At 44.3% G+C, this 24,124-nt stretch overlaps 1 protein-coding gene across 1 annotated transcript in view; it reads right to left on the bottom strand.

The window, feature by feature from the left end:
- Positions 1-1,027: 1,027 nt before the first annotated feature.
- The window catches only part of LOC128331339 (transmembrane protease serine 11G-like), a 53,477-nt gene continuing 30,380 nt past the window's right edge, over positions 1,028-24,124 (bottom strand). Inside the window, exons 4-5 of the mRNA XM_053264681.1 lie at positions 3,085-3,152; positions 1,028-1,097 (exon numbers count right to left, since the gene is read on the bottom strand). Of these exons, the coding sequence (XP_053120656.1) occupies positions 1,028-1,097; positions 3,085-3,152 (138 nt within the window). The remainder of the gene's footprint in view (positions 1,098-3,084; positions 3,153-24,124) is intronic.

Genomic DNA, 24,124 nt, shown 5'->3' with positions numbered 1-24,124 from the left:
GCTAAGAGAGATTTGTTGCTGCTGGAAGACAAGCAACATCTGTTTGTTCCTCTTTCTCTCACTTTCTTTTTCTTAGGAAAGAAGGCTCAGTTCTTTCCTGGTTTTCAGGCAATGCACAGAGCAGCCAGTCAGGCCCTGACAGCAAGCAAGACAGCAGGTGTGATAGGAGTGAGCATTTCTGTTAAAACAATCTACAATATCCATTTGTCATTATTCTTGGGCACAGCAACAGATTCTCGGGCACAGCAACAGAATGCCAGCTTCCTGCTCATCTGCCAAATTATTGGTGTGGGATTGGAGCTGGGCTGGCATCAAGGCCAACATTACTGGGCAGTTGTCCAAAGCCCTCAGAAGGACCTACTGTTGATCTCTGAGACCGCCCCCCTTCACTTTCATGTAGTGGTTGGCAGAGAAACTCTGTTGGGGTCCACCAAGGGAGGAGGGGCCCAGGCAGAGGTGCACCGAGGTAATTTTGGAGCCTGGACTTAAAGGCCTTTGGAGGCCCCTCCACTGCAAGTTGAGCATCTTTTTTTAACACATAGGTTCTTGTGGGCACAAACCACACCACCTAGGACAGACAAAAACGGATTTGGGGGGCCCCTGGAGATGTGGAGGCCCTGGACCTTGGCCTCAAATTCCAGGGGTAAGAGCACCTCTGGGCCCAGGAAAGGCACTTTGTCCAGGACCCCTTGAAACCTGAAGATGGGCCCTTGTAGCAGGGTCTCAGAAGGTGGAATAGAGTGGTGAGAAAAAGCTTATGAACCCCCTAGGATGATCTGTATGTTAGCACAATTCTTATTCAAAACATGATTAGCTCCTAAACTAAACCCTGATAAGAGAGAAAGGCATATTTTGAATATTCACCCAACAGAAAGATACAACAACAAACATCCTTGTGTGGGAAAGTATGGCTTCAGTTGCGCAAAGGTATCATGATTATTGATTTATTTATCAAATTTGTACATTGCTTCAAACTTCCATCTCTAGTAATACCTTGCAGTGTGATTCTCATTATTCTGCTTGGGGTTCACAAATCTTTTCTCAGCACTGTATGCTTAGAAGGGAGGCCCAAAGCAAGTTCAAAGAGCTGAGGGACACTGCCATAACAGAAAGAGAAACTAATGCAAATAGTGCACTGAAAAAGTACAGCCCAGCATACATTCAGATGACAACTGCTAAAGCCCTTAATGTCCACACTTAATTCTGGTAATGCGAATGAAATTGTTCTCATTTCCAGATTAAAGATAATATGCCTGCAATTGTGTCACCTCAGGGTGACATGGAATGGAAAGGACCTGTCACGTATAGCTATTAAGGGCTTATGGAAGGTGCTGTGTCAATGGCCCCTGGGCTGCCTCTTTAAAAAGAAGAAAGTTGGAAGGAAAGCATGTTCCTTGTATCAGCTTGTCTGTGAGGGAGAGTGATGCTGAACATGCAAGAATGCCAGAGTTTATACACATCTGACAAGTCAGATTTTAAACACAGAGCTGCAAGTTAAAATATAGTATCCAATTTCATTACATTTGGTGGTGGTGGGCGGGGGGAGTACATGCTCAGCTACATCCTCAGTTCCTTAAGGATCTGACAGCAAATAATGATTGCTTCATGTGTCACAGAAAGGCAAAGTCACATTTATCACAGAGAATCCATTTAAGGAGTCCTAGTCAATCCCAGTTTCCTAGCAAGCCAGCCTGTGTAATACAGACGTTTATAGACATGTGTCTTGTTGCCTTCATACAGTACTTGTTTACACAGAACTAGTATCAGAAATAACTTGAATACATTTTTGCATCTTAAACATGCACCTTAAGCACCTTAAACATGTACCATGTAAAGCCAAATATTGAGCATAGTATTTCATGACACCATGATTTCATTTGGCTCATACAGATTGAACTGAGAATAGGAGTAACATACCCCACAGTGACTGTGAACTGTTAAGTCCCTGGCTCGAATATCACCTACTGTATGTGTTCAGTTTGTTATGTGGCTTTACAGACAAACAAGATGTGATAGCAGTAGTCATAGATTATTCATGTGTCTGTCCTAATCACGTATAGATTAGTGGGGTTGATTTTTATTATTGGGATTGATTTTTATATTAAAAGGAGTTGATGTAAAACTAACCTGCACATCTCTCTCTCTCTCTCTCTCTCTCTCTCTCTCTCTCTCTCTCTCTCTCTCTCTCTCTCTCTCTCTCACACACACACACACACACACACACACACACACACACACACACCATTTTCCAGCATTGCATTGCAGATAAATCTGAAGTTATCCTTCCTGTTCATAAACTTGTACTGTATTTAGCTGAATCAAAGACTAGGAAATGGGGAGGGGGGGTCATTTTAAATTTAGAGTCCTCTTCCTTTGGGGTAAATAGTATAACCTGTATTTAACCCACATTATTAAGGGGGACATCTTAAATTCAGGGTCATCTTCTATTCATAATGTTAAAATAAATAATAAAAATATTCGAATAAATACAGGTATCCATAGTGTATTACTGAAAAGTGCCCTATCTCTCCAATTTGTGCAACAACACAAAATATGATGCTTTGTTTCAAAGTAGTTTCAAAAATTCCTTAGGCTGCCAGTTGCACAGCATGGGGACATCATGGTCCTCCTATGAGTCTGCTGGTATGGGGCCATAAAAAAGCACCAGAACCAGAAATCGTTTTCATCTGAACATTGAGCTGCCTAGGTTGGATACAGGTGACCAGTTTGCCAAACATTTATTGCACACTTTATCACACATCTGCATCTGATGCATGATCAAATTCTCCTTACCATGTAGGAGGACAAGATGATAGTAGGATGACCAAATTACCCCAGCCTGGGATACTTTGGTCATCTATACCTAATTGGTAAAGAGAATTTTATCACCGCTTCAGGAACACATGTGATGAAACATGTGGTCAAATGTTCATCTGTAACAAGGCAGACAACTGGCTTAATAATGAATTAAACATACATCACAGTCAATCACCATTTTGTGATTGTATCTACTGTATCTGAATCTACTACCCATTGCCTGAGAGGGAAGATTTTGACACGTCTTTCGATTGTGATTGTACATACCTCACTCTGACAAGCCTTGAGCCTTTGTATTTATGCCTTAAAATGGAATTGTGAAATGTCTCATACATCTGTTGGAAGAAAAGAAAAGCATTTTTGAGCAAGAAAACTCAGGAACACCTACTCATATTAAGGCTGTTGGCTGTAACAATGATAGTTGCAGTGTGGTGAGGTGTGTGTGTGTGTGTGTGTGTGTATTAGCACACAAACACTTAAATCGCATTCGGACATCGCACAAAACCAGAGTTATACATGGCTGGGGTTCGAATGCATGAAACTGCAGTCTGGACCCTAACTCAAACCGAGGGTTCATGCACCAAACTCCAATTTGAACCTCTGGTTTGAATTGAGTTTCGCTGTTCAGGCCTCTGGTTTGCAGCTGCCTCTATTATGTCCACATGCAGAACTGGAGACAGCCTTCCTTGGAACTGGAGTTGAGGGAAAGAAGCTCCTCCCTCTCTCCATCCTGATTGGCTGCCAAGGTTGTCCATCAGTCAAAGGAAGAAGCCTAGCAGACAGCCACCCCTTCTCTCTGCAGTCTCATAGAGGAGGCCAGCGCTTACATCAGAATTCAGACAGGTAAGTGAGTTCGATGGGGTGGGGGGAGCAGAACCGGAGGTTGTGTTATGTCTGAATTCGGCCATAACTTACAGCTGCATCTTATATCTAGTTCCCTTGGCTCCAATTTAGCTGCAGAAGTGCAAAGTAAAGGTTTGCATCTCAAGTAGTTACCCAGTTTGTCATCCAGAATCCCATGCTCATTAGACTGACATGAGGAGAGCTATATTAGGTGCCTAACCTACTTCACAGGGTTGTTGTGAGGAGAAACTTAAGTATGTAGTACACCGCTCTGGGCTCCTTGGAGGAAGAGCAGGATATAAAATGTAAATAAATATTTCTCACTTATAGTTAGAGGTATAATCCTTAATTTGCTTGCTCTGAAGTAGTCCCTGTAACTTTAGTGGAGGTGGAGCCAATCATTTAAACCATGTATGTGGATTAAATCACTTATTTTGAAAGTCTTATTGGTCTCAAGGTCAGCCACCACAGGCTTCAACTCTCTTCTCCCAAGTTGAATACCTGCCATACTGAAAATTCCTCTCACATAATTTGTGTACAAAAATATTTTAGGAATCCTTCTCTACCAATTATTAAGAATGCAGATTAGTTTATAGTATCCTGTCTTTCCACAGTACTCTAACCTCAGAAACAATGACCTGCCCATACGGTAGACATCTTTAAAAAAATAAAATAAAATAAAACCACCCTCTGAAAACAGCCTTTGCTTGATAGGCAAAAGTTATTTTTGCGAAAAGAAAAGAAAAGAAAAAAACCCACCCCCAAACCCTCCACCCTTTTCTTTCCAATTGCTATAGTTTCTGCAATATCACTGTCTCTGGGCAATGATCGGGGGTACCACTCATCCACTCTGGAGTTCTCTCATAAGAACTTAAGAACAGCCCTCCTGGATCAGGCACAAGGCCCATCTAGTCCAGCATCCTGTTTCACACAGTGGCCACCAGATACCTCTGGAGAGCCCACAGGCAAGAAGTATGTGCATGCCCTCTCTCCTGCGCTTGCTCCCCTGCAACTGGTATTGAGAGGCATTGTGCCTCTCCCACCATGTCCCAAAGCACCTGAGGAACGGCTGAAGATCCTACCACAGACCCTCTGTCATGGGACCAAAAAGAGCATGGCCATTTGGTCACACCAGCAGGCAGGCAGGCAGGACACAGCTTAGCTGCTAAAACAATTGGGAGAACATACCCACCTCACAAGGGTACAGAACTCTCTTAAGATATTACAAGATCCCCTCTTGGGTGCGCAAACATGCTGCATTATATTTGGCAGATAGCAGTGGCAGAGTGAGAAGGAGACAGTTCTAGGTACTGCTCCCAGAGAGGAGAGGGCTGATGGCAGAGTGGGAGAAGTATCACAGGTGACAGACATGCCCTCCCCTTTCCATTCTGAGGCCTCTGGTGTCAGGATGCATTGGACTGGCTATTGGCCCTGATGACTGTGGAAACCCCTAGTGGCTACAAGGCTAAAGCAAACTATTAATTTACAATATTTACTTTTCACTAATTTTCATTAATTTACTATAGTTCACTTTTTAAATGAATACTGGTACAGTTGTGCACACAAAAACACATACAAGTATACAGACTTGTACAACAACATAATGAGGGCATTCTCACAACACAAGCTGCCTGGGTTACCCAGCTGCTCATGTCATCTGGAGTACGGGAGCCCTCTGCTCCTGGCTGCTCCAGTTGAGGGTAGTCCGCCTTTTGTATCCGGCGTTTTACTGAAGGTTCAGTCTACCTCAGCACGCGATCGACTGTGTGATCACCGACTGGGCTCCCCCCCCGGCCCGCTGCCATTTGGGGCAGCAAGCTGAGGGGAAGAAGAGGCCGTGCTGAGTGGAGTGGCTGCTCTACTGAGAGCAGCTGCTCAACTGCTGGCATGGGGCACATTGGGATGCAGGAGCACTTCCTCCTCCTGATCCAAGCTCTGGACTCCAACACGGCGGCGCTTGTGTGGGTGCATGGTGAGGCGGAGCCCGAGAGCCGGAGTCCAATCTGCAATAGGATTTCAAGAAGCCTTGGAGGGATTTAGTGTTGGCTCTGCCAGTGATCCTGTTGATGCCCTGGTGGAGAATTGTAACAGCAAACTTTATGGGGCAGTAGAAATGATTGCTCTTAAGCATCCTCTCCGACCCACTTCAGAACTGGCCCCTTGGTATACAGAAGAACTACAGGGGCTGAAGCGGCGAGGTAGACAACTGGAGCACAGGTGGAGAAAGACTCGGCTTGAATCCAACAGATTGTGACATAGAGCTCATTTTAAGACCTACGCTCAGGCAATACGTGCAGCAAAGAAGTGGGGGTTCAAACGCAAGAGACAATTTTGATCTGCCTGTTCTGGATGTGTCACACTTCCCCAGAAGGAACAGGTACACAGTCAAGGGGTGCTTCTGGCTCCAAGCCTCTCCCTGGTATCCCAGGTTGAGGCAGTGGCCAGAAGTGCCTTCTATCAGCTCTGGCTGATATGCCAGCTGTGTCCGTTTCTTGAGATGAACAACCTAAAAACAGGGGTACATCTGCAGGTAACCTCCAGACTGGATTACTGCAATGAGCTCTATGTGCGGCTGCCTTTGTACATAGTCTAGAAACTGCAGTTGGTCCAGAATGCAGCAGCCAGGTTGGTCTCTGGGTGCTGGAGGAGAGACCATATAACTCCCATATTGAAGGAGCTACACTGGCTGATGATATGTTTCCGGGCAAAATACAAGGTGTTGGTTATAACCTATAAGGCCCTAAACAGCTTGAGCCCTAGGTATTTAAGAGAACGTCTTCTTCGTCATGAACCCCAGTGCCCATTGAGATCAACAGGAGAGGTCTGTCTGCAGTTGCCACCGGCTCATCTGGTGGCTACTCAGGGATAGGCCTTCTCCACTGCTGCCCCAAGGCTTTGGAATGCACTCCCTAGTGCCTCCCCATCTCTGACAGCTTTTTAAAAGTCTTTAAAGATGCATCTGTTCACCCAGGCTTTTAATTAATATTGGTATAATAGTTTTAATGCTGTTTAAAAACATTGTTTTAAAAAATTTAAATTGTTGTAATGTTTTTAACTTTTTTGTTTTTGTTTTAACTAATGTTTTACTTTTTCTGTTTTTGTTTTGTTGTAAACCGCCCAGAGACATAAGTTTTGGGTGGTGTAAAATATGCTTAAATAAATAAATAAATAAGTTTTAAGGGAAGACTTAATGTAATTGTAGGATGTCAATTGTGTGTGTGTGCAGACTGCACAAACAAGACACACAAGACTGCAGTTTATTCTAACCAAAATTTAGTTTCCTTTTCCTGTTATAAACTCCCAGGATGTCCTGATTGAACTTGCTTTTCATGTGTTTGTAAAAAGGGCATGTGAGTACCTCCCTAGTTTACAAAATACTGCAAGACTATAAATGGTGAGACAATTCATTTATGGAGGCTATGATAGAAAGGTATTCAAGAAAAGCACAGGAGGAGAGTAAGGCATAATGTTTTCTGTTATAGAAAGTTTTTGTATTGTCATTGTTGTTTAATAGCAATCTGAGCAAGTGCTCAGGACTTTGGAATCTTAGATGGAAAGATGACTAGGTTGAAAATAAAGTTCAATTGCTGCTGAGGCAATCGCAGGTGTATTCTAAATCACATACCACAGCAGTTCATCATATGGTTATCATATCAATGTGTGCAGTATCTCTATCCACCAAGGTGTTATATATATTTCCTGTCATATAATGGCAGGCAAAGCCATACATTTAGTCACTAAGCCACTTCACTGGATTGGATTGCATATTCTTTTTCTTTCTTTCTTTTTAAGAATTCTCTAATAATTACAGGTTTTGCAGAAACAAAATTCCAAGAGTTAACCATTTCATTTGCTGAGTCAATTTCAAATTTTTACTATTACTACTAGGAAGAACATGTATATACTGCTTTTCAACAAAAGTTCCCTAAGTGGTTTACATAGAAAAATGGATATTAAACAAATAAGATGGTTCCTTGTCCCTGCAGGGCTCACAATATAAAAAGAAATATAGTCTTTACGCACTCTATCAGTGCTGCCAATCTAAGCTGGAAGCAGATGTACTCCCCCTCACATACCACTCAAAGAACAAAAAGCCAAACTTTGCAGGACTCTGTCTGGCCCAAATTGCTAATAGACTCAACCTTTATATCCTAAATGGCTCCCTCCAAAATGATCACCCCGCCAAATTTACCTTTGGTCTGGGCTGGGACCAAAATGAGTGTCATTGGTTACGCAATTGTCTCTGGAAACCTTCTCCAACTCACAGACCATTTTAAGGACATCCCCCAATTTGACAGTAACCACCTCCCAGTATCCCTATGCCTAAAACCCATTGTTCATCCCCCCCATAACGTGGCTTTATAACAACCACAAATTCTACCAGCGGGAAGAACCTGCCTCATCAAATGGCCCCCAGAACTGGACAAAGCAATAACAGAACAACTCACCTCAGAACACTTCCAACAATCTGCCTCGCTCTGCTCTTGGCAGAATCCTCCAACTCAGTCATAGAGAGCTACAGCTACCTTATGCAAAAATTACAAAAGCACCCAACTCATGAGAATACTCCTTGGCTCAAGCAGCACCTGTGTCACTCTAAACCATGGTTTGATTCTGAATGCGTTGAAGGTGGGGGGGAGGGAGAGAAGCTAATTGCCAACTACAATGCCTACAAAGCCAATGCAGGATCAACATCTGTGCAGGACCTCCTTAAACAGAAGAGGCATATAAACAACTCCTTCAACACAAGAAAAGAGAAATCATGAAAGACCCCTTGTCACATCTCATCCAAGCAGTCAGAACCAATGACCTGGCCCTATTCTGGCACATATCTGTGGATCACACCAGCAATGGCCTGACACATCTGGACAGCCGCATTCCATCAGAGGTTTGAGAAAGACATTTTAGCAAATTGTATAGAGACTATATAAACTGTACAGTCATTTGGGCTATCTCTATGGGGTGACCCACAGAGAGAATTTCAAGTCCTTATTGTTATTGTGCAGCTGAACTCACCATGGTAGAGGTTAGTTCTCATAGTGTACTTTTAAGGGTGTTAGAACTGTGGTCCTTCAATTGCTATGACCTGGAATGCTAGCAAAGATATATGATGGACAACTAGGGTTTGAGAAATGCAAGAGAAGAGGAAGAGAGGCATTATATTGGTGCTGTCCAGAGTTGAGGGTGCCTCTGTGTCAGGACTCACCTGGATTCTGACCTGGAGAAGACCCTCTTGGAAAAGGAGAAGGATAGCACACCCCAGCTGAAACCTCCAGCTCTGATTAAAGCTTCCCATATCAAACAGACCCTAAGGAAAACAATTTATGGAGAGATTCTAGAAGTGGGTTTCTTAAAACCTTATTTAGAACATAAACACTACAAACACCGCACTTCACAGTACTTGTTGCAACCCGATCACCCTATCGCTCTCTTTAAGGAGAAAAAAGTCCCTTTCCATTTATGGGAAACAAGGTGGCGCTTATACCACCAAGTACTACCACTTAATGCGGCTAAGCCATGGCTCCCAGAGGACGAGCAAGAGTGTCCTAAAATCACCTGAAAACAGAAAGCTAGTGAGCTAGGTAAAACATTCAGGGAAACCCATTCACATTTCTTAAAAGAGTGTGTGGTAGCCAAAAGAGTGTGGCCGGGAGTAAGCAAGCTGTTAGAGTGGCCTGATTTGGAAAAACAGACTTGGGAAGAACTAACCTTGGGTTTGAGCGATAGAACCTCTTTTCGAGGTCCCAGAAAGAAACCTTAAAGGAAACAGGATGGAACGAGTGCCCTCATACTAGGGAATTGCAACGTTCCCCTTCTGGTAATCAGCTTAGTAAACCTATATGTCATTTATGCAATGCTCGTGCATAGGAATAAGGAGGGAAGACGCGACCAAGAGGTTCACGCAGATGAGACAGTAAATCTCTTCTGGAAAAGTTTGTATGGTTAGGTGCAAAAAGACAAGAGTATCTCTTCTAAACAGCAATGGGACAAATTATGGAAATGGACATTGGACGTAACCCCCCTGATTACCTGATGTGCCTTGTAATCCCCCACCCCTGAGTTACAGTACTACCTGCATATACTTCATAACCTTGTTGGTTTCCAAATCCTTGTGTGTAAATCTTTGTAGATATATCATGTACAAACAACCACTTTGTATATAATTGTGCTTTGGCAACGTACTGTATGCTTTGGTAGTTTGTTGGTTCAATAAAAAAATCTTGTCCTATTAAAAAAATAAATAAATCTTGTCCTATCTTGGAGAAGCCAGGGAGGGAACTTGAAACCTTCTGAGCGGCTCCATCCCTTGAGGGGAATATCTTACAGAGCTCACACTTCTAGTCTCGCTTTCATATGCAACCAAGGCAGACCATGCTTAGCTAAGGGGACAAGTCATGCTTGCTACCACAAGACCAGCTTGCCTCTCCATAGATTCAAAGGATTGTATGTATAGTCTAAGGAGCCATTTATTTATTTTAGCTTCTACATTTCTATCCCCCTCTTCCTTTGAGGATGGTGAGCATCAAGATTATCCCCCCACCCCACAAACGTACACCATTTTATTCCCAAAGCAACCCTGTGAGGCAAGTTAGGCTGAAAGGTAGTGACTGTCCAAGGTCACTCAGTGAGTTTCATGGCTATATAGGAATTTTAATCCAGGTCTCTGTGGTGTTTTTGCTTAACCCATTCCTTGATCCAGGCCAGTTCTTGAATGGGGCTTGAGTTACTTGTATTCCAGTCCTGGAGTAGAGGTAGGACTAACAAACAGCCAGCAGCAAGGGCACAGAAAATCAGTGTGCATTTGCCTCTCTGTACATCTATATATATAATTCGCTAAGATGTACCTACGGCTAATCCCATGCGTGGCCACTCTCACAAGAGTTCACAAGAGAGCTGCTGGGAGGGGGAGAGGAAAGCGACAGCTGCAATAGCGAAGATAAGGCTAACAGGCAGGCAGGTGGGCAGGGAGAGAAAGGGGGAAGAGAAAGCAGTGTTGGGGTGGAAAGAAAGTGGCGGCCGGGAAAGGAAAGAAAGCAGCGGGCTGCCGCAAAAAACAGTTTGAGGTGGGTGGTGGGGGAGAGGAAGTGGCAGACATTGGCAGCAGCTGGCCAGATGGCTGGCCGGAGAGAGAAAACTGCGGGCGGGCAGGGGGGAGAGTAAGTGGCAGCCAGGGGGAGGGTGCTGAGTTCCCAGGCAGCCCAGCTGCCACTTCTATGAGACCGGCTGAGGAGGCAGCAGAGAGGTCGGCACAGCCTCCCTCTCCAGGCCCACCTGCTAGCCAAATGACAGGTTGGGCCACACTGGGACCCAATGAGGCTGCTCTGCACCTGCGCAGAGAGGCAAGAAGACAGCGCAGCCTCCTTCTCTGGAGCGAGCGGAGGGACCAACCAATGGGTGATTGGTGAGTGGGTGGGGTGGGGGGGTGGGGACAGGCAACTGGCAAGTGGTGGGGAGGAACAGGCGACCAGCAAGTGGGCGAGGGAAGAATGGGTGTCCAGTGAATGGTGGGGGGAGGAACAGGTGTCTTGCAAGCGGGGGGGGGGAGAATGGGCAAGCGGGGGGAGCATAAGGCTGAGTAGACCAGCGCAGAGATGCTCTGTGTGAGTTCAGCTAGTAGTATCTATTTCATTAAATGATCAGTATTCCTGATTCCATTCCACTGCCTTGTCCTTGCATACCACAACTCTTTCCCTTGGATTCTACAGTCTCCTCACTCCCAGTCTGGCATGCTAACAACTCAGGGCCAAGTGACACATTACTCTGGAGGATGCAGTTTTGACTGGGGAAATGCTGGAAGAAGTTTAAACATTTCTTATGCTGGATGGCTGCTACAATCAAATGAGCATCCCCACAGCTGCATTTAATTAGAAGGACATATTAGGAGATTCTATCAAAATTTGCTCCTGTTGTGTAGTTTGGCAGATAGATAGATAGATAGATAGATGTGTGGGCACGCATGCACACGCACACACACGCTAACAAATATATTTCATTCTCCAATCCTAAGATAATAGGAACATAGGAAGCTGCCATATACTGAGTCAGACCATTGGTCTATCTAGATCAGTATTGTCTTCACAGACTGGCAGCAGCTTCTCCAAGGTTGCAGGCAGGAATCTCTCTCAGCCCTATCTTGGAAAAGCCAGGGAGGGAACTTGAAACCTTCTGTTCTTCCCAGAGCAGCTCCATCCCCTGAGGGGAATATCTTACAGTGCTCACACTTCTAGTCTCCCATTCAGATGCAACCAGGGCAGACCTTGCTTAGCTAAGGGGACAAGTCATGCTTGCTACCACAAGACCAGCTCTCCTCTCCTAATGATTCTGAATGGCAACCTAATAGTCTGGGTGTTCCTAAGTCATGTTTATTATTAAGCAAGGATGAACATCTACCCTCAGGTGTGTATCTTAATAGAACTTTCTCTTAAATTAATGGGAACTAAGATCATGTACATGAGCTCAAAATACAGCTCTGAGGTACCAAAATAAATTTATGCTCCTTGGAACACTTGTATAAAGAAGTCAGTTAAGCAATATGTTTGCTTTATTATGCACTCAAAGGGAAAGCTCCAATATGTAGGTCAGAACATTGTTATAAGCATTTTTACAGCAAAACTGTCTCATAAGGTGAGTATTTAGGACTGCCTAATGGCCACTTCCCCCCTCAGTAGTATCCTCAGGTGGAGAAAGCATCTATAGAGCCAGAGATGGCCTGAAGTGCTTCTCTGGTGAAACTGCCAGAGAAGGAAGTAAATCAGAAGCAGAGGTCATCACTTCACAGATTGTCTGTACCAAATTAGAGAGCAAGGAGACAGTAGTCCTTAATTGCTCTCCTGTCAAGGATGCTGATACCTCACCTGTGAAACTGGGTTGTGTATACCCTTCCCTTCCATTGGATTGACATTCTATGACCTGGCACCCCCTACAGCTTATCTGCTGGAATACTGCTGGATGGGGCAATAAGAGATATGATCCCAGTTTTATGAATACCTTAATTAAGTATGATATAGTTCTGTTGCAAGAAACCTGGATTACAGAGGATTTTTATTGTCATGGGTTTAATACTTATACAGTAAATGCCACACTCAGTCAAAGGAGAGGTAGAGCTAGCGGGGGGTTGGGCATAATGGTATCTACATCCTTACATCCTCTAGTTCAGACTCTTCCAACATGTGATCAAAAGACAATGGCTATTCACATTCATCTAGGTACTAGCAATTTGCTACTTATTAATGCCTACCTGCCCCTGCAGCAGCTAAAAGTCCAATGTAAGAGTTATTTCCTTGTTGTGCTGGTCATAGATTGTAATAAACCTTGAACTGAACTGAGTAACTGGCACAACTTAAAAAAATATATATTGATAGTATGTTGGCTGAATTTCCCACAGCATATGTGCTAATTGGGGGAGACTTAAATGCGAGAATGGGGTCTGATGATATGGCTTTATATGCACAATACCACCATTGTTCCCCTGATTTATGTGAAATGAACATCATGCCGAAGCATAAATTTAAGGACGATGTCTCAAATTTTGCTGGATTTTGCCTGGCTCAGTTGGCCTATTAAACTTGAACATTCTCAATGGGACAATAGATGGTGATATCTCTGCAGAATATATTTATTGGGGGGCTGGGATTAGTAGAATTGATTATATTATTGTCTCACATAACGTGAATCATCTAGTGACTTCTTTCCAGGTGATATTGGGCCACCCAGAGAGTGGCCACCTCCCAGTAACTTTAAGCTTGGATGGCAGAAGTGAGCAAAGTAGTTACCCAGCTAATTCACTCATATAGGTTACAGCAAATCAAGGTAAATATAATAAGTGACAATGATAATAAGCTAGAAAACGTTAAGAGTCTTACTATTGAACTGCAGGGGCTCCTGATAAATAAAGAAGTGAGGACTAGGCAATCAGGGGGTCCAAGATTGAAATAATGGTTTGACCAGGAGTGCATACAGGCCAAAAAAGACGACCTCAGCTTCTACAGGCATTATAAAGAAACTGAACGCCACAAATGCACAAGCCCTGTTGTTAAAAAAGACAACCCAATATAAGTGATTACTTTTAGATTAAGAAAGGAAAGCAACTAAAGAAAGCTGGCAGCAACTGATAGAGGCTGTAAAATCCAGAGATTCTTGCACATTTTGGTATAGTGTGACACAAAGATCAGGCAGCAAATTGGAATGCCATATATCAGCGGCTGTACGGGAAGCTCACTTCCATTCATTATATGCGCAACAAAGTGAATCAATGAACCATATGTCCCTAGAGGCAGAGCCATCCATGCAGACACTATCAAACGGGTCACCAGTATCTATTGGGGAGATGAAGCAATTAACTGGACAGCTAAAAAAGAAAAAGGCCCCTGGTAATGATTTCATTCCTGCTGAGGTATTCCAATCCAATATTGACTGGTGGACACCAGTATTGGAAGCACTCTTCACATATATTGAGAAATCCACCCATATCCCAGAAGACTGAGGTATAGCAATTATTGTCCCAGTCTATAAAAATTGTCAAAGGAAAGATCCTGCCAACTACCACCCAATCAGTCTTTTGAATGTGATCAGCAAGCTTTACACAAAGCACCTATTTGTGAAGTTCTGTAACTGGATAGAAACTAACATTCTAGCTGAAGAGAAAGCAGGATTTAGGCCAGGAAGATCTACAATAGATCAAGTGATGATTTTGCAACGTCTAGTGGAGAAATATGCACATGGTTTTAAGATCCGACTTCATTCGGCCTTTGTATCTAAAGTCTGCTTTTGATTCCATCCCTAGAGAGAGGTTATGGAAGAATCTATTGTTAACTAATATTGATAAATGACTCCTATTGCTGATATATAAGCTGCATAATAATACCAAACTGAGAGTTAGATGTGGCATTCAGGGTCAATTAACTGATTCAATCCCTACAAAGCGAGGAGTCAAACAAGGGTGTGTGCTTGCCCCATTACTATTTAAATACTATATCAACTCAGTAGTACAACATCTTGATAAAAAAGAGTTCCAGCTGCCTAAATTAGCACATAGGCATGTCTCACTTCTTTTGTACGCTGATGATATGGTTATTTTTTCATGGTCTGTAGTAGGGCTAAGAAGAGCCCCAAAATCTTTTGCGCAATTCTGTGAGCAGGAAAAGCTGCTACAAATGATCAAAAGACAAAAATAATGACCTTTGCCAGGAGAGTTAAGGACAATAGTTGGTATATCAGTGGCAACAAAATAGATCAGGTACACTGTTTTAACTATCTAGGAACAACCTTCCATTCTTCTGGTCAGAGAGATGCACACTTAGATTGTTCTTCACAAGTAGCACAGAGGAGTGCCTTGGCTATTATATCCTAATATCATACCAAAGGTACAGTGCACAGTTGGACCCTTACTTTATTGTACGGACCTGATTTTGTGCCCCCCCCTTCTTGCTTCTGTACTGGTCAAAGACTGTAATAAAGTCTATCTATCTATCTAGAAGCAGTCTTGCCTGATGGACAAGCTTCATAAATTACAAGCCACTTCATTTCTACCTACTTACACCAAAGCAATAGATCTTTACACATCAATAATGAAAATATCACACACATAGTTTTATGTTTGTTTTCAAGTTTATTTTGATCCAATAGTACGCACAATTCAGTCAACTTTAATAACCAATGTGACTTTCCTGCAAGGAAGGGGGGTGGTAGGGAATCAGCTCTCTGATCTATGCCAGCCTTATGGACAGAACTCTACCAGACTCTGGTCAGACTAATGGAATGGCCAATCTTCCAATGCACACAGCAAACTTCCAGGACCAAAAATCACACTCATCATCATTGGCATATTATAATAATAATACTTTTTCTGATGTGTCCTTCAGTGATGACATTCAAATGTTCATAATGTGTATGGTCTTTCCAGACAGTAGTTTATTCTAACATGAACATTGATTCTAACTGGTGATGTTGCAGGAGGATTAGACAATGTACTTCATATCCCATAGCTTCATTGCACAATCTGCAAGACAATCCATGAAACACCAGTGTCTTTTCAAATGGCATTTATTCTAACTTGACCACGGAAGTGGGAAACCTTGCAAAAGATAGAGACTATATAGACAGGCCATAACACAGCTTGTAGAGAGTGCTTGTATAGATGATGATGCATGGAAGGGTAAGCTCCCAAGACTGTGCCCTGTGTGTCCCCTTACTTCCGCACCTGAGCAGACTTTTCTTCCAGTTCTCATCTCATTGAATCCTCTTAAGGCCAGTTTGATCAATGTCATGATTTTTCAGCTCCCCTTTTATTTTTTTTATTGATGTTTATTGCAGTTTTAGGGAAAGAAGCCTTCTTTCCTCCTCAGCCTTCTCTCCCTCCCTCCTCCCCTCCCTATGATTGTTGCTGCTTTGTATTCAGTGTTGCAAAGAAACAGGAGCCACTCTAAGCCACATGAAAGGGACATTCCAAATTGTTTAGAAGTACACAATTGGTTAATTTTCTTTCTTTAAACAAAAATATGAATGGGAGGCAGACAATAGTCTTACACTTTCTTCATAATATAACTAGAGAACAAAATTACTAGGCTGGTTCACACGATCATGTGATCATATGATCACACGGGGGTGTCCAACCCAAATTTGGGAGCTGTGCATGCACTTGTTTTGTGATCATCAGCTTTTAAAAAGCGAAGGTACAAGGCAGGGGGAGTGATCATCTGAAGCTCATGCTGGGTAGAAGGGCTCTGTACTACTCAGGAGCTATACCTGTCTGTTTAATGAGGTAGGAGGGAAAGCCCTCCTACCCAGCAGGAGCTATGCAGGTGATCACTCTCCCTGACTCCTACCTTGCTTTTTACAAGCACACCATCACAAAATGGGAGTGTGCACAATCACAAAATGGGAGTGTGCACAGCTCCTGAACTTGGGTAGGACACTTGTCCTACTCTCTGGAGAATCATATGAACCATCCTAACATGTGCCATTCACATCTTCCTACCCACACATATGTCTCAGTCATGTTCTCTCCCAATTGTTTCTTTGTCTATATCCAAGCTGCCGAAGCAGGGGTGTAATGAGCTTCCTGGGGCTGGGAAACAAAGTGCAGGCAGGAGGTGTGCACAGATCCCAGCATCCCAAGCCACGCCCCCTGCATCTGATGTCAGATGCAAGGGGGTGAGGCAATTAGCAAAGTGTGATGGGCCCCGCTCATTCAGCAACTTCCACCGAGCCCAGCAGGGCGCACCAAGGAGGAGGGGTCTGGCCTCGCATAGCGCCCGGAGGAAAGGGCGGCGGCAGGACACACCCCATCCCCAAGCCAGGGAGAGCCTTGTGGGCCCCCTGACCCTCCAGGCCTGGGGATATTTGTCCCCCCTTGTTCAATGGATGCTATGCCCATGTGCAGAAGGCACATAGTCTGGTGACTATGTGCTATGTGCTATGTGGCTATGACATGGCCAGCGTGGTGGTTAGGGTGCTGGACTAGGACCAGGGAGACCAGAGTTCAAATCCCCATTCAGCCATGAAACTAGCTGGGTGACTCTGGGCCAGTCACTTCTCTCTCAGCCTAACCTACTTCACAGGGTTGTTGCGAAAGAGAAACTCAAGTATGTAGTACACCGCTCTGGGCTCCTTGGAGGAAGAGCGGGATATAAATGTAATAATAATAATAATAATAATAATAATAATAATAATAATATTTTGCTCTCTTTTGTCCTTTTTTAATTTTAACAAATCCTTGCCCAGGTAGTATGACAAGAACTATAGTTTTACTTGTGGTGTGGCAATAATCACTGATATAGAAGAGTATCACAATAGAAGAGTATCACAAGGATTTTTTTTTAATCCTTTCCCAATAAATTTTTTTTCTAATATACTGTTCTACTTTTCATTGATAATCAGTGTGTGTTTCCAGGCAAATATCTACAGCTAAATAATTCTTTTTTGGCAGTAGCTAATTCAGAATGCAGTATTGTATAGGTATATTAAAGAGGGTCTATTTATTTTAGTGTGTTTCAATTTAGACTTATTGACTTAATTTTAAATTGCTGTTTTGTTGCACACTTTTTGTATCCTTCTTTACAACTTGCTTTAGATTTAATGATATTGATTGTCATCTGGCTGGCCATATGCATGCCTTCTTCCACCACAAGGATGGAGGGAAGAAGCGAGACAGCTTCTCTCTCCCTGGGAAGGACGGGAGGGCCTGGCAGAGGAGTGAGAAGATCATCATCTGCTTCCCCTTCAGTGCCACTCAGGGTGAGAGACCAAATGTGTGCTGTTGGCTCCTTCTGCTACCACCTGCCTGCTTCTGCTTCCCCCTGTGAGACTGTAGCCTGCTGCCTCGGGGTAACATCTGGGGAGTGTGTGCAGGACTATAGCAAGGGGTGGGTGACTCGGCAGTTCCTGGGGTCAGCTGCCTAGCTCTGGGCTTTTTAGGAACATTTATAGGAACGTTGCCTGTGATGGCGGGCCCACCACCAGCAGGGTCACCACTGAAGGGGTGATTCCAAAGGGGGTCGCCCCTTTGGGGGAACCACTTGGGGGGATAATGAGGGTGAAGGTCAGGCTGATTGGCTCAGGAGTCCTCATGGAGTGTGAAGGTGGGTGGGTATTTTAATTCGGCTTCTGTCTAAAATCCTGGCTGAGTTGAGTTTTAATGTATCTGGAGATGTGGAGACAGGGGATGTACCCAATGTCTATGGGGCAGCTATTCCAATGGTGGTGGGGAATAGAAGAAGTAATGTTGACAGGTCAGCAGTCCGTTGTAGGGGAAGGGAGATCAGAATCATAATTGCTGTTTCTCCTTCTGGCTGTCCTGCCAGCTCTTTGGTCTTGGAAAGCAATGCCAACCACCCACAGAGCCTTGTCTTGCTCCTTTGTAATGCCAGGTCAGCCCAGAATAAACCTGAAATCATCCATGATCTGATTCTGGATGAAGGGGCTGATCTGCTGTGTATTACAGAGACTTGGTTTGGGGAGGCTGGTGGCGCAGTCTGGTCCCAACTTCTCCCTCCAGGGTACTCTGTTGAGAAGCAGGGGAGGGGGCATGGGTGGGGATGTGGAGTGGCTGTGATCTATAAGAACAATATCTCCCTTGCCAGGATACCTGTTGAAGTGTCTAACCATCTTGAATGTGTGTACCTACGTTTGGGGACCAGGGATACACTGGGACTTCTGTTGGTATACCGATTGCCTCGCTGCCCAGCGGAGTCCCTAACTGAGCTGATGGGCTTGGTCTTGAGCTTGGCATTAGAGTCTCCCAGGCTTGTGGTGCTCAGGGTCTTCAATGTCCACTTTGGGACCAATTTGTCCAGGGAGGCTTGGGAGTTCATAGTGGCCATGACAACTATGGGCCTATCCCAAATGGTCTCAGGACCAACACATATTGCTGGCCACATGCTTGATCTGGTCTTTCACTCTGAATAGGGTGGTGTTCTGTGGGTGAGGACTCCGGTAATTTCCCCATTGTCATGGACGGACCACCATCTGGTTAAGGTAGGACTTATGGCCACGTCCCACTTCAGCAGGGGCGGAGGGCCCATTAGGATGGTCCGTCCGAGAAGGTTACTGGATCCAGTAACCTTCTCGGTTACTATAGGATTCCAGGAAGCCTTGGAGGGATTTAGTGTTGGCTCTGCTGGTGACCCTGTCGACACTCTGATGGAGAATTGAAATGGGCAGTGGATACGATGGCCCCTAAGTAACCTCTCTGACCCACTTCAAAACTGGCCCCTTGGTACACAGAAGAACTACAGAGGCTGAAGCGCGAGGTAGATGACTAGAGTGCAAGTGGAGGAAGACTTGACTCGAATCCGACAGATTATTACATAGAGAGCGATTCTTTTCCTCCCATATTGCGTTCCCAAGTTCACATCCAGCAGAGTTGTTCAGGGTTGTGAAGGGGCTAATGTGCACCCCTTTCCCCTTGAAGCAGTATTTGGAACCATTGATTACCCTCTGTGATGTGTTCTTTGTGGGAAAAATCTCTCATATTCGGGCCGACTTAGACTTCATCTCCACAATTACTTCAGTGTCTGATGTAGAGGTGTCTAGCAACTCCTCTTATGTGATTAGGTTGGATCACTTCCAGTTTGTGACAGGTTCCAGATGTTATTCCTTGGAGAATGCTCTTCTTCAAAACCTGAACTTTTGTATGGTGTGCCTCAGGGCTCCATATTGTCTCCAAGGTTGTTTAACATCTATTATTATTATTTATTTACACAGTCAGACAGATGTTATTGACTGGTTTGTTTTATCCAGACATCGAGTCCTTCCCAAGGACCTGGGATGGCTGAATTCTATTGTCAATGTTGTTTCTGTTGTTATAGATATCATCGCAGAATATAGGGCTGTTCCCAGTAAAGCTGCTTTTTGTAATTGGCTGATGGTGATTTTTGTGGCCCTTATTATTATTATTATTATTAATAATAATAATAATAATAATAATTTTGATTTCTATACCGCCCTTCCAAAAATGGCTCAGGCCGGTTTACAAAGAGAAAGAACAAACAAATAAGATGGCTCTCTGTCCCCAAAGGGCTCACATTCTAAAAAGAAACATAAGACACACACCAGCAACAGTCACTGGAAGTACTGTGTGTGGGGTGAATAGGGCCAGTTACTCTCCCCCTGCTAAATAAAGAGAATCACCACAGTAAAAGGTGCCTCCTTGCCAAGTTAGCAGGGAGAGATCATCAGGAGATTTGGTGCAGGGTGCTATCAGTATGCTGACGACACTCAAATCTATTTCTCCATGTCAGCATCATCGGGAGAGGGCACAACCTCCCTAAATGCCTGCCTGGAGTTGGTGATGGGCTGGATGAGGGATAACAAACAGACTGAATCCAGATAAAATGGAGGTACTCATTGTGCAGAATCACACTTCTCCAGAAGGTACGCAGTCTAGGGGTGTTTCTAGATCCAAGCCTCTCCCTAGTGTCCCAGGTTGAGGCAGTGGCCAGAAGTGCCTTCTATCAGCTTCGGCTGATACACCAGCTGCATCCATTTCTTGAGATGAACGACCTCAAAACAGTGGTACATCTGCTAGTAACCTCCAGACTGGATTATTGTAGTGCGCTCTATGTGGGGCTGCCCTTGTATAGAGTCTGGAAACTACAATTGGTCCAGAATGTGGCAGCCAGGTTGGTCTCTGGGTCATCTCGGAGAGACCATATTACTCCCATATCAAAGGAACTACACTAGCTCCCAATACATTTCCAGGCAAACTACAAGGTGCTGGTTATCCTCTCTAATAAAAGCCTTGGTGTCCATCCGTGGACGGACACCAAGGCGTGTGTTTGTGCCTCCCTGGGCTGTTCTGGGCATGTGCGAAGCGCATGCCCAGAACAGAGCAAGGGAGACACGACTGCCAACACCCGGCGGCCATCTTGGGCGGCCAGAAGCGGCCGTCCCGAAAAAGCCGGGTATGTGGCGGCGGGGGGAACTGGCCGAGGCGGTGGTGATGCCGCTGCCTCGGCCAGAGGACGCGGCGCGGCTGAGGCCTGGCCACGCCGCCGAAGCCGGGCGGGGGGAAGAGGCGGCAGGGGAAGCCGGCCGAGGTGGCGGCAGAGCTGCCGCCGAGGCCTGGTGGCGGCGCCGGAGCCAGGCGGGAGGGAGAAAAAATGCTGCCGTTGCCGCCGCCGCCGACCTACCACCCTCCCTCCCAACTGCCGAGTCCACCTTACCCCAGCCCGTGTCAGTTGGGCGAGGATAGTCCTTAATTTCAGAGGCAGAGAGGAGCTCGCAAGCAGAGCTCCCCTCTCTGCAAAGCCTCTTCCCGAAATGGCGTTTTGGGCTCAAAGGACGCCTACTGCGTCCTTTACGTTCATACTGTCAGTTCCGGCAGAGCCTTTGCACAGAGAGGAACTCTATTTGCAAGCTCCTCTCTGCCTCTGAAATTAAGGACTATCTTTGCCCGACTGACACGGGCTGGGGTAAGGTGGACTTGGCAGTTGGGAGGGAGGGTGGTAGGTTGGCGACGGCGGCGGCAGCATTTTTAAAAATGATTTCTATGGCCTCCGCTCCGCCCCCGGTCCCGGCCTCAGAAAGGTTTAAAAACAACAACAACAACACTTAAAGGCGTGAGAGAAAGCTAGTGCCCGTTATCATAACGGGCTTAAAAATACTAGTTACCTATAAAGCCCTAAACAGCTTAGGCCCTAGGTATTTAAGAGAATGTCTTCTTCACCATGAGCCCCACCGCCTGTTAAGATCGTCTGGAGAGATTTGTCTAGGGGTGCCGCCAACACTCCTGGCAGCTACTTGGGAATGGGCCTTCTCCTTTGCAGCCCCTGGACTTTGGAATGCGCTCCCTGTTGGGATAAGAGCCTCCCCATCTCTGACAGCTTTTTAAAAGGCACTGAGGACACATTTATTCACCCTAGCTATTAATTAGATCTATGGTTCTAAAATGATACTGGGTTTTAAATGTTTTAAATTTTTTAATGTTTTAAATGATTTTAAGTGATTTGATGTTTTAATTGTAAACAGGCCAGAGATGCAAGTTTTGGGCAGTATAGAAATGTAATATATAAAAAATAAAAAAACCTTCATATTATTTCATGAACTCCCTAACCTATATCAAGAACAGCTCAACTCATTCCCTTTGCTTCCACAGAAGGGATCAACACACACACATGCACACAATTATGTCCAGAATAAGTTCTGGACATTACCAGGGTTTTAAACAGGGAAGGCAATTACTGGTTTAATACAAATGGCTGCAATAATATATACCATGCTTTAACTTCAAAGCTGTGAAGAAAGAATGGGGCCAACAGTTAACTTGAAGCATATAATCTCATCTCAGACTTCAGTGCCTTTTCAGCAGAGTAAGATCAGATATTCAGCCATCAGTCATTAAGAGGAGAGAAAGAAGTGATGTACTGGCACGAGCCAGCCCTCGGGGAAACAACACATGGAGTCTCCTCTAACGCAAGCATCTCACAGAGACTATACAGCCAGTTTTACAGCATTCCTTCTACACCTTCAGAGAACAAGGAATTCAGAAAAGAAAGAAATATTTATCCAGGACAGGAATATTGACATATGCAACACAATGCTATCCAAGCACTGTAGGAATTTGAGAAGACTGCCTGAGTAACTCATGGAACTCTAATGACTAAGAAATGGGAAATTTTTTCATCATCTACTCTTATCTGAGCTCCACCTAAGGATCCTGATTTCCAGATTTTCCAGTAAGTCACTAGAAGGCTGATTTGTACACCTGGCTAATCATCCTCCTGACAGGAATCCTGATATTCCTGCATACCTTTGACACAATATGGAAGCCGAAAGCATTATTCACACTCTGTGTTTAGGTATTGATTTGGGAAGCCTGGCAACTCGGAGTATGTGCTCTGCTGCTGCTCCCAAAGAAAGCATTCAAGTGACATGCTTCCTGCTTGAGCCACAGTCAGCTCCCACCAGAGGTTGTACCCAAGACATTTGATTCAAGAAACAGAGCAGGGCCTGGATCAACTTAAAGCCAACACATGACGGACAGATGAAGAACGTATTCCATTTCTCACTGTGGCTCATGCTGCAGAAAAGGCAGCAGTTTTATCAGCATGGAGCAGCACCATATGGGGAAGTCTGTTGCATATGAAACTCAGCATAGTATTATTCCCTAAATTGTATTAGTTAATCCAGATCATGGACAAAAAAGAAACATCTGGATATATTCTTTAAACCAAAACAAACAGACAAAACCACACTATGGTGAGAGTTGGTGTAAAGTAGCGGCTAAGGACATCAGCTGCAAGCCAAGGAGCCCCTAAATGGAGTACCATTTGGGGGTATGTGAAAGCAGGGAATGTGGTTCAGCTCTGCACAACTGACTGGTACTGACCACTGTTAGAAACAATTAAATGGAGCTATGTACTAGGCATTGTAAAGGTATGTATAAGTGTTGTATATCAAAGGCAGAGAACTCCTTGCTTTAAAAAAAAAGGGTGTGTGTGTGTGTGTATTTAACTTGTGCTAAATTATGCAGTATAAAGGAACTAAAAGAATCAGAATTTTAAAAAATACCTAGACTTCTAGCAAATTAATCTTGAATTTATTCAACAGCATGCCTTTGAAGCTCTCCCCACAGAAATGACATACCTATGGGATTAATTTTACAGGACTGTTTGTAAGGATTATTGAGATAAATTTGTTTTCTACATAAAAAGCACATGAGCACTATCTAGTAGTCATCACTTGCATGATTTTCATGATCCTGATACCTGGATAGTGCTAAGTTAGCCAATCACTGATGACTGTTAATGTTCATGTTTTTGTTAATGTCCCCAGTATGGGATTGTTTGGGACCCCAAACCTACAGCCCACCAAGACCACAGAGTTCTCTGGCAGGGAGGAAAGGAGTTGGAGCTCATCCATTATTCCATTATTAGCCCCTGCTAACTTGGCAAAGAGGCACGTTTTAAAGTGGTGATTCTCTCTCTCTCTCTCTCTCTCTCTCTCTCTCTCTCTCTCTCTCTCT

This window comes from Hemicordylus capensis, chromosome 6 (assembly GCF_027244095.1).
Source record: "Hemicordylus capensis ecotype Gifberg chromosome 6, rHemCap1.1.pri, whole genome shotgun sequence".
In the NCBI taxonomy this organism is placed as follows: Eukaryota; Metazoa; Chordata; class Lepidosauria; order Squamata; family Cordylidae; genus Hemicordylus; species Hemicordylus capensis.
This window is presented reverse-complemented; position numbering and strand designations above follow the sequence as displayed.